General features: G+C 45.3%; 1 protein-coding gene across 3 annotated transcripts in view; it reads right to left on the bottom strand.

The window, feature by feature from the left end:
* MRI1 (methylthioribose-1-phosphate isomerase 1) overlaps positions 1-15,733 on the bottom strand; it is a 258,819-nt gene that overhangs the window by 142,628 nt on the left and 100,458 nt on the right. For all 3 annotated transcript variants that reach the window (XM_069604370.1, XM_069604368.1, XM_069604367.1), the window contains exon 4: positions 10,257-10,433. In XM_069604370.1, coding sequence (XP_069460471.1) covers positions 10,257-10,433 — 177 coding nt within the window. The remainder of the gene's footprint in view (positions 1-10,256; positions 10,434-15,733) is intronic.

Genomic DNA, 15,733 nt, shown 5'->3' with positions numbered 1-15,733 from the left:
AGCGTGCATTGTCCTCTGGGTATCATCCACAGACTAACAGAGCAACAGAACATGTAAACCAGACCCTGGAACAATACCTACGCTGTTTTGCTACCAAGGTCCAGGATGATTAGTCACTTTTGATTCCGGAAGCTGAATTCTCTTACAACAACTCTGATCAAGACTAGTCCTTTCTTTTGCAGTCAAGGGTTTCACCCTACGGTTCTGCCATCTGTTCTACCACATCCTACCCCGGTTCCCTCAGTTGATTCCTGAATCGAAAGACTGGTAAACGTACATAGGGATGCCAAAGATCACCTGGAGAAAGCCAGGACAGAAGTCAAGAGATATGCAGATACCAAGTGGAGACCCAGCCCTCCATATGAAGTTGGGGACAAGGTCCGGTTATCTTCGAAACTCCTACCTCGACATCTACGGCCAAACAAACTGGCTCCCAAGTATTATGGATCTTTCTCCATTAAGGAAATCATCAATCCAGTGGCCTTCCGGCTTCAGCTCCTAGAATCCTGGAAGAAGATACATCCGGTTTGCCACACTTTGTTGTTGAAATCGTATGTACGGTCCACCAGATCGACTCCTAGACCTATCCCTGTGCTTGTCAATGACCAGATTGAATTCAAAGTCTCCAGGATATGTGATTCTAGATACAGACGGGGTCAACTCCAATACTTAGTGGAATGGAAAGGATACCCCCCCCAGTGAACTCACCTGGGAACCACTCTCCAACATGAATGCCCCCCGTCTAGTGCAAAGGTTCCATCGAATCCATCCAGGCAAACCCGGTGGATCAAGAAGAGGGGGCATGCTGTCATGAACCACCGATTTCGGCCCTTCTGGACTTCGTGGTCCATGATGTACCGCAACATCAGGTCGGCGATCCTCCCAACATGGCCGACAGCACGGGAACGCTGCTCTCTAGTGTCCACGCGCTATGCACGGCTCCCTAGAAATTAGGCACAGCTCTGTGCGTCTCAACGCTACTGATCCGAGTTGTTCGGCGTGTGTATCGTTCCGTCTATCTTCCAGTTACCTTGTCTTTCCTCCCTCCAGGAATCCCTTCTCTTTCCTGCCTCGCTTCGGCAAGGCCATTCCCCCTTCTTCCCGGCACCCATTGAGTATTGGACATCAATTTCCTTCCCTTCCTGGATTCCTCCGTAACATCTTCCCTGGATACTGAACGCAACCTGCATAGGCAGTTGGCACTCCTCACACTGGAACCTGAAGACTCACGTCCTTCCCTCTACAAGTCCCGATCGGTGAGGAAGAAGGAAGGAGTACCCAAGAAGACTGCAATCAAGGACAAACAGGTGAGAAGGAGGGAAGGGTGTGACAACCAGTCTTTTCACTTTCTTCCCTATCTTGACTGCTTTTGTAATCACTGGGACCAATGTGATAAGTCCCTCTGGGTTCGATGTATACTTTGCTGTTGTCACACTTACTGAGATGAGTATGATTCTCTCAGTATTGCTTAGAAGGATAGTGCTAGGGCAATGCATTTATCTTGGAAGCAAGATAACACAACAAAACACAGGTGCAAATCCTGATCCCGCGCTTAGAAACCACTCGCTGGTATTAAGGGCATTATAAAAGAGCAATTATAATTATACTCTTTGCTGCTCTTACCATTGCTGAGCTGAGTACGAGTCTCTCGGTAGTCGTTATACTCTGCTGTATTTACCGTTACTGAGAAGAATATGATTAGTCTCTCGGTATTCGTTATACACTTTACTACTACTAAAGGTACTGAGACGACTATGATGAATATTTCAGTATTCGCAATACTCTCTACTGTTTAGCGTCTGAGACTCGGACACAAGGGATTCATGGTTTTGATCAAAGACTTTTATTAAAATAGAGGAGGGTGGAGAAATGCCCCTCTAACCCTGCACTAGAGGCGTTTCCCTAACTAAAACCAAAACTAAGAGTCTGTCTTTGTCAGACTTGCAAATCAAAACCGTCCCATGTCCAAAGTACTATTCTGACCCTCACACTCTAACACAATAAACTCTAAGTTGAAACAGGTAATGTGTCTTTGGCTTTGAATGATAGATAAATGTTCAAAAGGAAAATGCACAAGTCTTAACGCAAAAGTTGCATGTTCCAGAGATTGAATCCTTTCCACTGGAAGGGCTTTCTTGAACACACTTGAAACTGCCTGGTATACTCTTCCGTCAGGACTTCTCATAAACACACTTGCAGCTCTACTTAGTCTGATTTACCCTCCTGGGCTTTTCTAATGCAGGCTTTGCACACACTTCCAACCGTGATGTCTTCCTGACTTTGCGGCATCGAATACTGAATCTGCCTGGTATACTATAATGCCAGGGCCTTTTCTAGATGTGCATTGCATACACTCACAGACTGGTAAGTCTAACTTCTCTTCGGTTTTCCGATTTAACAAAATGCCCACTGGCCTCATCACTTTTCAATACTTGGTTTGCTTTTTTAACATTCATTTGCATGCGGCATAGCTGTCCGTAGATATCTGTGTCCCTCTTTCCCTTTTGGGGACTCGCCGGCTCTTGCTGGCATGTGTTTCCTTCATTCTGCAGCAAACCAGTGACAGCCGATCAGCGTCTCTTCTTGTCTCGCTGCTTTCGCTCTTCAGTTATTCTGCCTGCTGCAGTCCAGGATGGGCTCTTCTGCTCCGCGTCAGGCTTCCATCAGGTAAGCGGTGTCGCTCAACAGGGGTTGGCTTCTGGCTCTCTCGCAGTCTGTCTTCTTTTGCTGACAACCTTCCTCTTCTGCCTCTATGGGCCGGATGGCTCCATGGCTGCTCCTGAAGCCCCACAGTCTCTTTGTCTCAAACGAGAGAGACAGCCTTCTCCTTCTAGAAATGGTGTGCCACAGTCAGCTGTGGTTACTGTTTACATTTCTTGGCGATGGGTATGCGCGCCAATGGACTACAGCGCAGCCTGTACTCTTGGTCTTTTCCGCTCTGCATCCCAATATCCTTGTAGTTATGGGGATTTATTTATTGGATATTTGTAAGACGACTATACAACAAATGGTGTTTCAAGGTGTTGAGGTTCCAGACAAGTTGGTATTACCTATTCTCACAGTATACCGCCCCCCTGGCTCATACACATAGTTTTGCGACACGTTTCCCGACTTTGTGGCTGCACTGCAATTGAAGTATCCAAATATCTTCTTGGTTGTGGGGGATTTTAATGCTAGACTTAACCTTCCTCTGGCCAACGGCCCAGACCAGTTCCACGACTCAATGGCAGACCTATGTCTGAATCAGCTGGTGGTAGAGCCCACCCACAGGCACGGCGCCCTTCTGGGCCTTAGTTGCACTTTATACATTTTAAAATGAATAAATATAAATAAATATATGGTGATATTTGTGTATCTTATTTTTACAGCCAATGTCAATATACAACGTGACCACCGCTACCCTGTGATCTGGTAGGCTCACTATCTTCTGTCATTCCGTATCATGAATGTCTTATGCCCCCCACGCTATGTCCTGCGGCCGTACCTCGCCGTAACTGGCTTTGGGTGGACCGAAGGGCATTGGCCGCTCTGACGGCTGAAAAATGCAATTAAATTCCTACACCTGATTTGTCTTTCCGTACTCAGACTCTTCTCAAAGTGGCAGATATGGTGGCATCTATTAACCTCATTCACCTGCAGAAAAGCCCCTCTGCTCCTTGGTTCTCAGTGGAGCTGAAAACAGCCCGCCTAGAGTTAAGGCAGGCAGAACGGAAATGCCGGAGAAACTATGATATGCATGGAAAGGTTTGTTTCTAGACGCGGACCTATAATTATCATAGTGCAATCAAACTCGCCAAACAGTCTTTTTTCACTGGTAGAGTTGGGGCGGCTCTCAATCAATGGAAGGAGCTCTTTTCTGTTGTCAAATCATTCACTTCTACTGCTCCCTCACAGGTTTTGTGTGACTCCTGAGTGAAATTTTGTATCACTAAGGTGGAGGGTATTCGTGGCCTCATTCAGAGCAACTGCTCGGTGAGAGCATCCATAGATCTAGGTGAACCTAATATCAAACCTCTACATTCTTGGTCTGATTTTCTGATTTTCACTAAGGAGGACGTGCTAAAAGTGATCGCAAAATTGAAATCGGTAGCCCCTTCCCCAGAACCATTACTTTGGTTACTGCTTGGTCAAATGCTCCTTTCAACAAGGGATTATCCCTGCCAAGTTGAAACTGGCCAGCGTCCTTCCACTATCAATGAAACTTTTGCTTGACCCTTTGGTTTTTACCTATGGCCTCTGTGTATTTAGAAGTTGTGCCCAATAGCCTCTCTGAGAAAGTTGCATTTAGAAGTTGTGCCCAATGGCCTCTCTGAGAAAAGTTGCATTTAGAAGTTATGCCCAATAGCCTCTCTGAGAAAAGTTGCATTTAGAAGTTGTGCCCAATAGCCTCTCTGAGAAATGTTGCTTTTAGAAGTTTGCCCAATAGCCTATGTGTATATAGAAGTTGCGCCCAATAGCCTCTATGTATTTAGAAGTTGTGCCCAATAGCCTCTCTGAGAAACGTTGCATCTAGAAGTGTACCCAATAGCCTGTGTATTTAGAAGTTGTGCCCAATAGCCTCTGAGAAAGTTGCATTTAGAAGTTGTGCCCAATAGCCTCTGAGAAAGTTGCATTTAGAAGTTGTGCCCAATAGCCTCTCTGAAAAAAGTTGCATTTAGAAGTTGTGCCCAATAGCCTCTCTGAAAAAAGTTGCATTTAGAAGTTGTGCCCAATAGCCTCTATGTATTTAGAAGTGTACCCAATAGCCTCTCTGAGAAAAGTTGCAATAAGAAGTGTACCCAATAGCCTATGTGTATTTATAAGTTGTGCCCAATAGCCTCTCTGAGAAAGTGACATCTAGAAGTTGTGCCCTATAGCCTCTCTGAGAAAAGTTGCATTTAGAAGCGTATCAAACAGCCTATGTGTATTTAGAAGTGTAGCTGGTTCCAGTATGGTCTGGAATGCAGGGAACGTTTGGAGCATGTAAACCCACCATATCACACCCCACGCTTACTCTCTCCTCTACATCACCACTCAAATAGAACACAGAGATACTATGACACCATTCGGTATAACTGTTCTCATACGAACACTTCTAGCTCACTCCCCATCACTCTAAGTAAACACCGCTGGTTACACACCCCCCAGCCAGGCGTTCTCCTCAGGCCTAACGCAGCCACAGTCGGTCTGGATAAATCCTGCCAGAACTAACACATACCCCTGACATCAACCACCACACCTACCGCTAAGAAGCAGCTATTTCATGAATAACGCACCAGCTGCGCACATACCCGGTGCGCACACGCGCCGTTTGACCCTCCCCACTCTCTCTACTGACTTGAACTTCGGTTCCCAAGGGCGTTCAACCTACCAGCGCCTTCAGACCATACCAATGGTATATAAGGCGCTATATAAGTGCAAAATAACAATAACAATAACAACTACTTCATAAAAGTGTTAGAGTTTTTGGTGTCCCCCCTTCTTTCTTATCTTGAATATGCAAATTAGCTCAATCCGTTCCAATCTGGGTTTCGGCCAGGATGGGGAACCGAGATTGTACTGGTGTCGGCAATAGATGATCTGGCTATGTTAGCAGCGTGGGTGCGCTGATACTACTTGATCCGTCAGCGGCATTTCACACGGTTGACCATCCATCTTGCTGTCCTGTCCGGCCACAGCAGGACTCTGGGGAACCGTCCTGGCCTCGTTCTCCTCCTTCTTATGAAGATGAGGTTGGTCACTCTCCCTTCCTCTTTTTCTGTCTCAGTCTCACACTTTATCCTGTGGTGTTACTCAAGGCTCCTCCTTGTCCCCCATGTTATAAAACATATATGTTCAGTCGCTAGTTGCTCTCATCGGTTCCCGCGGCTTCAGATACTACGCCTATGCAGACGACACCCAGATTTAGGTGCAGTTAGATCTTGAGCAATCTGAGATGTCGTTGAGGCTGTGCGAGTGTCTGTCGGCTGTGAAGAGCTGGATGGATAGCAACTGGCTCAAACTGAATGGGGGCAACACTGAGGTGATGGTGGTGGTCCCCCCTCTAAGACTTCTATGTGGACCCCTGCGTTCTGGCCGTCAGCTCTTCCCTCTATGGTTACGTCAGTTAAAAACTTAGGAGTTCTGCTGTCATCGTCATTATCAATGGCTGGACAAGTGAGCACGGTCTGTAAAACGGGCCTCTATCTGCTGAAGCTTCTGCGCAGGATTATGCCTTTTGTTCCGGAGGCTTGCGCCCTCAGGTGGTGGCCTCGTTAATTTCTAGCCGCACTGATTACTGAAATGCCCTTTACCTGGCTCAACCAAAGGGCCTGATTCAACAGCTTCAGCGTTTACAGAATATGGCAGCCAGATTGGCTACAGGATCGCCATATGGTGCCCATATTAGTCCTCTGATTCGTGCGTTACACTGGCTCCCATGGCGAAGAGGATCAAGTTTAAAGCCCTATGCCTAGTACAATGGGCGTATTATGGGCTAGGTGCTGAATTTCTACAGGACAAATGTAGGCCTTATATTCCTACTAGGTCCTTACGATCAGAAGCGGCCAATCTGGTCATCAGTACAAAATTTCATAGAGCTCAACTAGGTGGCCGTGCGTTTTCAGTTGCTGCAGGTACCATGTGGAACAGGCTACCCACGGGCATGCAGAATCTAACAAATCACCTGCAGTTCTGACTTGCGCTAAAAACTATTCTCTTCTAGAGTGGTGGTTGACTGCCTCAATTTAGTGTCCTAGTGCCAAGGTGCCTCTGTGGTGGATGTGCACTTTATAAATAACTGTAACATAACAAAGCACCACAAGACAAAAAAGGGGGTTGGGGGAGTAAAAAGGGAGGAAGATGACAATAATGGTACTACTAGGCCTTGTGACATTCAGATCATGCAAGTACAGTAACAAGAAGTGCAAACCTAAAAAACTAGGTTTTTAGGTGCAAAACTATGTAAAGACAAACCTAAAGCTCAGCTGAACTCGTGGTACACCCCTGAGCTCAAATTACTTAGAAAAAAGAAAGCCAAGGCACATCTCACATGGAAGACCAACCTCTCTGTGGAAAATAAATCCAACCTCACAAACCCTCACTCTACAAAAGGGAGATAATTTGCACCAAAAAAGAGGTATACAACACCAGGATTGCCCAGGCAGGATCCTCCACCAAAGAATTATTTAAAATTCTGAAGGAACTAGAAAACCCTATTCCACTCCCAGACACCTGTTTGAAAGACAAATCCTGGTGCACCAGCATCCAAAACGCCCTCAACAACAAAATTACAGGACTCCAAACCAAAATTGAGGACAAACGCCAACAACTCTCCATTAACAAGGTCACCAACCCTAGCCTCCCCACGCCCAACACCACCAGTTCGGGCTTCACATTCAAGAAAGTTACCACCACAGAAGTTCAAAAAATCATCACCTCCCTAAAACCCTCGAACTGAAAAGGAGACAGTTGTCCCACCCAAATCATAAAAGACGCAGCTAGAGAGCTCTCCCCCTTCATCACCAAACTTATTAACCTATCCTTCACCAATAACTCAATCCCCAGCAACCTAAAACAATCATGGGTTCTCCCACTCCTGAAAAAACAATCCCTAGACCCAGCCATACCCAACAACTACAGGCCCATCACCACAGTCTCATTCCTACTAAAAATCCTGGACAGAGTCCCCTACATCCAAATTCAGGAATACCTGGAATCCAACCAATTACTAGGAATACGCCAATCTGGCTTCAGACCCCAACACGGAACAGAAACCGCCCTTGTTGATCTTAAAAGCCAGATTGATGAAATTAAAGACAAAGGCAATGCCGCAATTCTACTGCTCCTAGACCTCTCAGCGGCCTTTGACCTGGTCAGTTACGAAATCCTCTGCAGTCACCTAGCCACCGCAGCCCACTTCTCCTCCTCTGCCATCACATGGATACAATCCTTCCTGGCAAATAGAACCATGCGGGTTTTCTCAACAACAGCTGCAGCAGACCCAATACCCATCTCATGCGGGGTCCCACAGGGATCCTGTGTATCCCCCACTTTGTACAATATATTTACAAAGCCTCTATTTGACCAATTGGACTGTCTGGGTGTCACCTACAAAAATTACACAGATGACACTCAGATACTCCTCACCATCACAGGCAATTACCAAGCAGACGCCGCCCGGATCAACAAAATATTCTCCATCATTCAGGCATGGATGGCCTCGCATGGTCTCTGCCTGAATGATGAGAAGACAGAGCTCCTCATCGTCGGCTCCCCCAACACCCTAACTAAATTCAATCCCAGTTACAATAACATCACGATCGATGGTCACATCATCCCTATTGCCAAAAGCATGAAAACCCTCGGCTTCTATCTGGATGCCAACACCAACCTCTCCAAACACACCAATATGATCGCCTCAGCCTCTGCCTACACTGGCAAGCTCATTAGGGCCAGCAGACCTTTCTTATCACCCAATAGCTGCCTCACCCTCGTCAGAGCCCTCATACAATCCAAACTGGACTACTGCAACAGCCTGTACCTAGGTGCTAACCAATCTGTACTTAACAAACTACAGGTACTTCAAAATAACGCTCTGCGCGCAGCCCTCAACATTACCAGACGAGAGCATATCTCCATTGCAAGGAAAGCCTGCAAATGGCTCTCCATATGCCAGAAAATTGATTTAAAAACCATCTGTCTCACATACAAGTCCCTCAATCACCTAGCAACACCATACCTAGCTAACAAATTCACCCTGAAACCTGCTACCAGAACCACCAGATCTGCCAACACTCTATGCTTGACAGTGCCCAGATTCCACCTAAAAAGAGCTGGCGGAGCCAGCTTCACAGTACTTGCCTCCCAACTTTGGAACACCCTACCTCTCAAAAACAAATCTATCGAATCCTTCCAGATCTTCAGGAGGCAGGTCATTAGCTGGCTCCTAAACAAAGAGTAGCTCCCCTAACACCTGACCACTAACTGGCGCATGTACTGTATATTGAAACTGTATATTGCTACTTGTATATTATTCTAACATTTAAACTGTACATTGTATTCCTTATATTATATATGCATGTACTATTAGTATGTACGTACGAAGTATGTAACACAAAGATACTTCTCAACTATGTAACCGTCTTCTTAAGCGCCCGTCTACCCCTGGGTTTGGAGCGCTATACAAATAAAATAAACAAACAAACATACAAATATCTACAGGCCTCAAATCATTAAAGCCAATCAAGAACGCTACTCCAGACACATTAATTCAGCACAACACAGCCAAAAGCAAATATTGAAGATCAGTAAAGAATTTAAAAAACCACCAACCTGCAAGACAACCCCAATCCCATCCCAAGAACAATGCAATCAAATTGCTACGCACTTCGCCAAAAGGATTCTACTTATCCAAGAATATCTGGATAAGGACCAGCACCGCTTCTGACCACTGCAAGGAGACACCTGCCTTGATGCGACCTCCAGGCTACTAACCACATTTTGCCATTTCTACTGCAGGATCTTCTCGCCACCATCTACTCATGCAACCGAGTGTGAGCGGCTGATTAGAGTTATTTTCAATTTTGGAGACCTAACACGAGTTCTGCTTATCTGCAGATGATTTTCTCCTTAGGCTCAATGATTGGCATGGAGCCTAATGTCTTGCAAGTCTTAAGTGCCGTTTACACCTGAGAAGGGACTTTTGTCAGCTTTATAAAAACCCCAAACCGTGTGCAACGAGAACCCTTCTGACCACCAGATTCAGACTAGGACATATGCTGCATACATTTTAATATATTCCTCCTGAAGTCACTTTGGTCTGAAAACCCTAAGGGCTAGTCCATATAGCTCCCTGCAACCTCTGCCCTATGAAGACCGTACCGCATGTGCCAGTCTAGCGCAACCTTCATTTGGCTCATCTTTATAGCTACCTGTAACTGCCGTCCTCCCAAAGCCCAAACCAACAGTGCCAAGAGAGACTAGTCTCAGGACCACCCTTCCTACTCCAGAAAGGCACAGCCCCTTTTGCAGCAAAAAGCCCTGTTTTTTCTCAACCCAATAATGTTGACAATATATAAATATTCTCTCTACAAATACCTGCCAGTCGCATACAAATCCTTGTATAGAGTGTACTGTGAATGCGTTGGCAGAGTACATATACCCATGGCAACCTGCCACCTAAAAGACACACATGCACATTTTAGAAACAGGCCTTGGAGTGTTTTTCATGGTTTAAAATTCTATAAATCATAATTTGACCCGCCCACCAGAGCCCAGCAGTGGCGCATTACACTCACCAGACACTGTCTTCTCTTTCATGGCCAAAGAGGCCATGCTGTCCGCAAGAAGCGTGGAGGGGATCTTCTCATACACCAACTCATAGGCAGTCAGCCGGGCCCCCTGGTTGTACGGACGCGTCTCTGTGCAGTACACATGTGCCAGGCGTCCAGTAGCATGCAGCGAGCGCACCACTCCTGTGATCGGTAGAGAAAGAAAAAGAAACAGAGTTTCGTAAGAAAGGTTCTAGATTGGGTCCTATGAAGCTGCCTCATAAACAGACGATCAGCTGCTCAATGTGATGTTGGCTCTTGTGTATGGTGTCGGCCTTGTGTAAGTCAGACTCAGGGGACAGACAAGAGGTCATGTTTTTCAACCTGGAGTTTATTACCAAAGAAAATAATGCCCAACCAATCGTTAATTCTACGATGGTTATTTGCCCTATCTAAGGAACATAAAGGGTGCTTGTCACAATGTCTTACAACAAAAGCTATTCCTCCTTCCAAAACTGATCTACCGAAGGTCTGTCTCTATCACCAATACAGAAAAGTAGGGTCCATACGGGTATTTTGCGGCAATGGTGGCAGGTTTATGACCCCCACCAAAATATCTTCTCTCAGGCCATGTGCCTGATCACTCAGTCCAAAGTGTCTCTTTTTTAGTCTTTTTTCTCTTCCTGGTGGTGCTTGGTCCTGGCCCCCAGCCAACTCTCCGTTTTCTCCCAGGCTGCCTGCTTGGTAGTGCAGGTTAAACCTCAGAATTGCCCAATAATTCGGTATTCTTTCTCACCACCTGAGATGGCATGAGATTGGGTTTGTGTACAATTATTTGGTCTTGCCTTGTTGTCTCTCACCCGTGCTTGGGGCGTTCCCTTAAAAATTTGCCTACAATTACTTGGTCCTGTAATGTATGACATATGATATGATATGGCATTTATAACGCACATATACACAAGTGTTTCAAGGCGCGATGAGGCAAGGGAGGGGGAACAGGGAACACAGTCAACGATCTTACTAGGCCAGATGACATTGAGATCTCGCAAGTGCAGGGGAAGGGGAAAGGGAAAAAGTGCTAGGGGGAAAGTGGGAGGGTCAGTGCAGTACGTGTAATCTCTCTTACCACTGCTTGGGGCTGTTCTTCCTTCTCCTTGCCTGGGAGACTTGGAATTTGCACCTCACCTTACACTTTCTTGCCTTTTACCCTGTCTGGGGTTAGCATGTACCTAGTTACTTCTTGGGCTTTCGGGGTTCTCACCCTTTCTTGGCTTATCTGGTATCTCACCCAGTTTCATAATTCTAGGTCTCTCACCATTACTCGTATAATTTGTTTTCTCTGCCGATGCTGGGCTTCTTGGTTTTTTGCCCCTTCTTATATGGTATGGTCTCTCTCCATGTGCTGGGCTTCTGTGTTTCTCAACACTTCTCTGTCTGTGGTCACCTCGGGACCTTACGGCCCTCTGCTGGTTTCCCAGTTCATGCTGTGTACCTTGTTCTCTGCTGCAGGTATTCTCTGGTTAGTCAGTTGTCAGCCTGAAACCGATTTCTTTGGTTCCGCTTGTCGGTGCACAACAGGACTTCAGTGCGGATTCCCACAGGCGCTAGTCGACCGCTTGTTTCTCTTTTGTGTTCGCCTCTAGCTATTGAACTGGATGAAGGCAGCAGCATTCTGTGGGCTCTCTCACTCATCCATGTTCCACACGGTCTGTGTGGTGCTGCCTACTAGCTCCGCTTCCATGATGGATAATTCCTCTTCTGCGGCCCTCCATATGTTTGTGTCTCTCTCTCTCTCTCTCTCTCTCTCTGGCTTCCTCTTTGTGTCCGGTGTACAGGATTTGTAAGGCAACCTGTTAGTTCTCTGCCTCATGCCAGGAAGATGACCAACAAGAGTCACAAACTTCATCAGCCACTTTTAAACGGCCCTGCGCCCCATTACCTTGTTCAATTTCCATATAGCCAACAAACAAATGGAACTCTTTAGATGGGGGAGGTTGAGTGCAATCCCTTTTCGGGGTCTCTTTGTCTTCTAAGGGGGAGTCACCCATAGTGGGATCCCGCTTGCCCAGTCCCCTAAGGGGTGTGAAGCATAGCAGACTCACCTCCCTTGTCCCCAAGGCAGGGTAGGATCGTAATGAAATTAAGTTCTGTTCACTGAAGAGGTAAAGGTTCTATTGGGTATGGAAGTGTCTATCCAGGTAAGTGCTATTGTGGTGAAAGGGAGATGGAAGGAAGGCGAGAAAGGGTGGCAGGGAAAGTGTTAAACATGATGGAGATGGGGAAGAGTAGGAAGGGGCATCTGGGGTGTCTAAGTGCTTACATAGTTGAAAAAGGTGGACTCTGAATGAAAGAGGAGTGTAGTTATGTAGGTAAAGTGTTAGGCGCATAAAGGTTGAAGCAGGTGGTGAGTTAGGTTTGTGATTGAAGGTGGACAGTGTACCAGTCTTTGGATAGTTGTTTGAAGTCGTTGGATGTGGGTTCTTGTGAGATGTAGTTTTGTATTTTTGTCCGAGGTTGTGGGTAATTGAAGAGAAAGATTTGACACAGTGTTTTTTGCACGGACATTTGAGATGCATTAGTTTAGTTTAGCAATGATTGGAGGCATGAGGGGCTAAAAGAGTGGATGGCCTTGTGGGTAATATTTAGGATTTTTAGTTCTATTTTAGTCCTGATGAGCAACCAGTTGAGTTGTTTAGAGCTAGATGGATAGGGTTGTAAGGCTAGAGGTTTAGTACGTACCTTGCAGTTTTATTTTGGATAACTTGTTGCGATTTTAGGTTTTCTGAGGACAACCCTATATGGAGAGAATTGCACTACTCTAGTTTGGAGAGTACTAGGGCATTGGTGCTGATCCTTTGGGGAAGTTTCAAGTAGGGAGGTGTCTTTCTGAGGAGGAGGTCGTTTTTGTTTTGGTGATGCGATGAATCTGGTGGAGTCATCACTGATTTCCCGTCAGTGGCCTCCTCCCATGTGGCCAGGGGACGGCAGACGCTACCTGATCCTGACCCTGGGGGCTGCTGCATGAGGGAGGATCACATGGGAGGAGACAACCTCCTGGGATATGTCATGGCTTCAACGGGTGAGACATGGTATCCCCCATTTTCCCTTGAAAATAACACTCGCATTTCTGAAACTCTCATGGCCTATTGTCATATCATCTACTCCTTCTCCTATGAACACTAATTATAATTAGGGGGAAGGAGAGCTCAGGGGCAATGCGTGTGTCTTGGAAGCAAGACAACAGCAAGGATAGCATGGTATCAACAGTAAGACAGACATAAGTGACCACAGTTCAAGGGTGTTTATTGAACTTCAATTGGTTTTGAAAAACGCCTTTTAAATCTAAAGATGGGAGCAAGATACAACCATCAAATAATAATAATGCAGTCCCAGTTGTCAAACTGAAAGGGCTATACTACTAAACCTAATACCAATCCTTACCTCTAAATGCAAATTGTGTGGGAAAAAATGTTATGCAAAAGAAAAGTGTTCAAGAAGTTATAGGTCAGGATATCCAAGCCATTGGCTTCCCTTCCCCACGTTTTCAGCACAGGACAATGCGGCACACTCGAGCTTAGCAGAGTCTCTGCCTTCTCTAGCACGAGGGTGCAGTTCAAAACTCCAACATCACAGCCTTCTGTACCAAAGACTCTTCGCCCTTCAAAGTCTTTTCTTTCAGAGGGCCTGATGCAACAAACAGCAACAAACAATGGGATACCCAACATTTCACAAGAAAAGACAGTGGGGTTAGTTTAAAGGCCAAAAGATTTGTCCCAATTAGACAATTTACGTATGTTTCTCGACTAAACGAATCTCATATGCCTGTGTGTTGTAATACCTACTTGTCGACAGACTGCGAAAATGTATACAATAACACTTATTAAAATAAAACAATTTTATTAGGTCACTATTTTTCTTAAAAAGACGTACAACAATTACTTACTTAAAACAAGTTTAAGAAAAGTAGAAATGCAGCAAATTGATCGTTATTAATGCAGCAAAGAATTATAAAGTGCAATTCTAACTTTCGTATGGTTAAATTTCTAAAAAATCTCACAATTTCAGTTTTATGTTTGTAAAAAAATATCTTAAATACTGCAGTCAGGGGTATATGGACGACTCCCTTATTTCAAGGGTTAATCGCAAGCATCATTAGTTGAACTTATTTAATGAATCCTGCTGGTTAATCCAGTTAGGTTCTAGTATTGCTAATTTGCAAACATTCTATCCACTGTTTATTTTACAGAGTTATCATACCCAACATGTTTCGTTCTATCTTAACAATTCTGATTCTAATGAGACCTTCTTCAGGGGAAACTTGACACAGCAAGTAAAAGATTGAAACGTTCTTTCTTATCTTAAAAGGTTCCAAGGCTTTAAGATCTTCTCAACCTCATAAGAATGTTATTTATTCAGCCATTCTTCGGTTATAGATGTGTCTTCTATGTAGACATCCATTCGATTGCCATAGCAAACTCTGTCTTCTTAAAACATAGAATCCATCGTCGTGCAACTAGAAGGTTAATGTGCGTATGCTTCTACATGTTGTCTGTACTGGGTTGTATTGCCCTTCTTTGGTGCTGCAGACTTCAAAGTACGTCACTAGCACTCTGAGATAAATGTTCCTCTTTCTTGAAAGGGTGTCTGGCGTGTGGGTCGGAGATGTTAACAGATCAGATCCACTTTAACACAAAGTTTGTATTTGACATATGCTCAATTTTCTTACATGATTTACTATTCACCTCAGACCCCACTCTGTTGAGCTCAGAGCCTCAGGATTTTCACGTATCCAATTTCTCAGGTGATTCACGGTTCACTCTGGATACCCTTATGCCGGGCTCAGATCTGTTCTCACACGAATGCTTCAATCAGTCTCCTTCTGCCGGGCTCGGACCAATGTATATATTCAACACAAACTTGCTTTAACACAAAGCTTTCAATTGGTCTCCCTCTGCCAGGCTGAGACCAACTTTATCTATTTGGCCATCAATTTTCTTAACTGTAGCAACATCGAAGACTTTCGATTGTGCGCAGGATTTTGATTGACCCGTTGCAGGACCACTTCAATTCACAATCCTTTGCCACTCTTTCACTTTTGTCAACTCTCAGCTGGACATCTAAGAAAGACCTTCGATTAAGCATGCACGCAGTGCCAGACCACTCTGTCAAAGGTATCGTACATCTTGGTTTCAAAGTTCAATCACTTATATGCAGTTCAACTTTACTCAAGTTGGTTATCACACTCATTTCATACAATGTTTGATCCAGTGCTCGTCATACAATGTTGCTGCTTGCTACCTTGGCTTCACCACAGACCGGTCTTGTATCAGTCTCCCCAACTCACCGGTTGTGTTGATTTCACTGACGCTGTTGTGTTGTGAGAGCTAAGAACAGTACCATGGCAGCTGGAGATTCTCCCTGACTTGATTATGGACAGGGGAGGGCCCCGGTAGAGACACAGTACAGGATTCCTCAACCTGGTTTCCTGGTCTTATGCTTTCTAT

Source organism: Ambystoma mexicanum, chromosome 3q, assembly GCF_040938575.1.
Source record: "Ambystoma mexicanum isolate Mex_15411 chromosome 3q, UKY_AmexF1_1, whole genome shotgun sequence".
Classification (NCBI taxonomy): domain Eukaryota; kingdom Metazoa; phylum Chordata; class Amphibia; order Caudata; family Ambystomatidae; genus Ambystoma; species Ambystoma mexicanum.
This window is presented reverse-complemented; position numbering and strand designations above follow the sequence as displayed.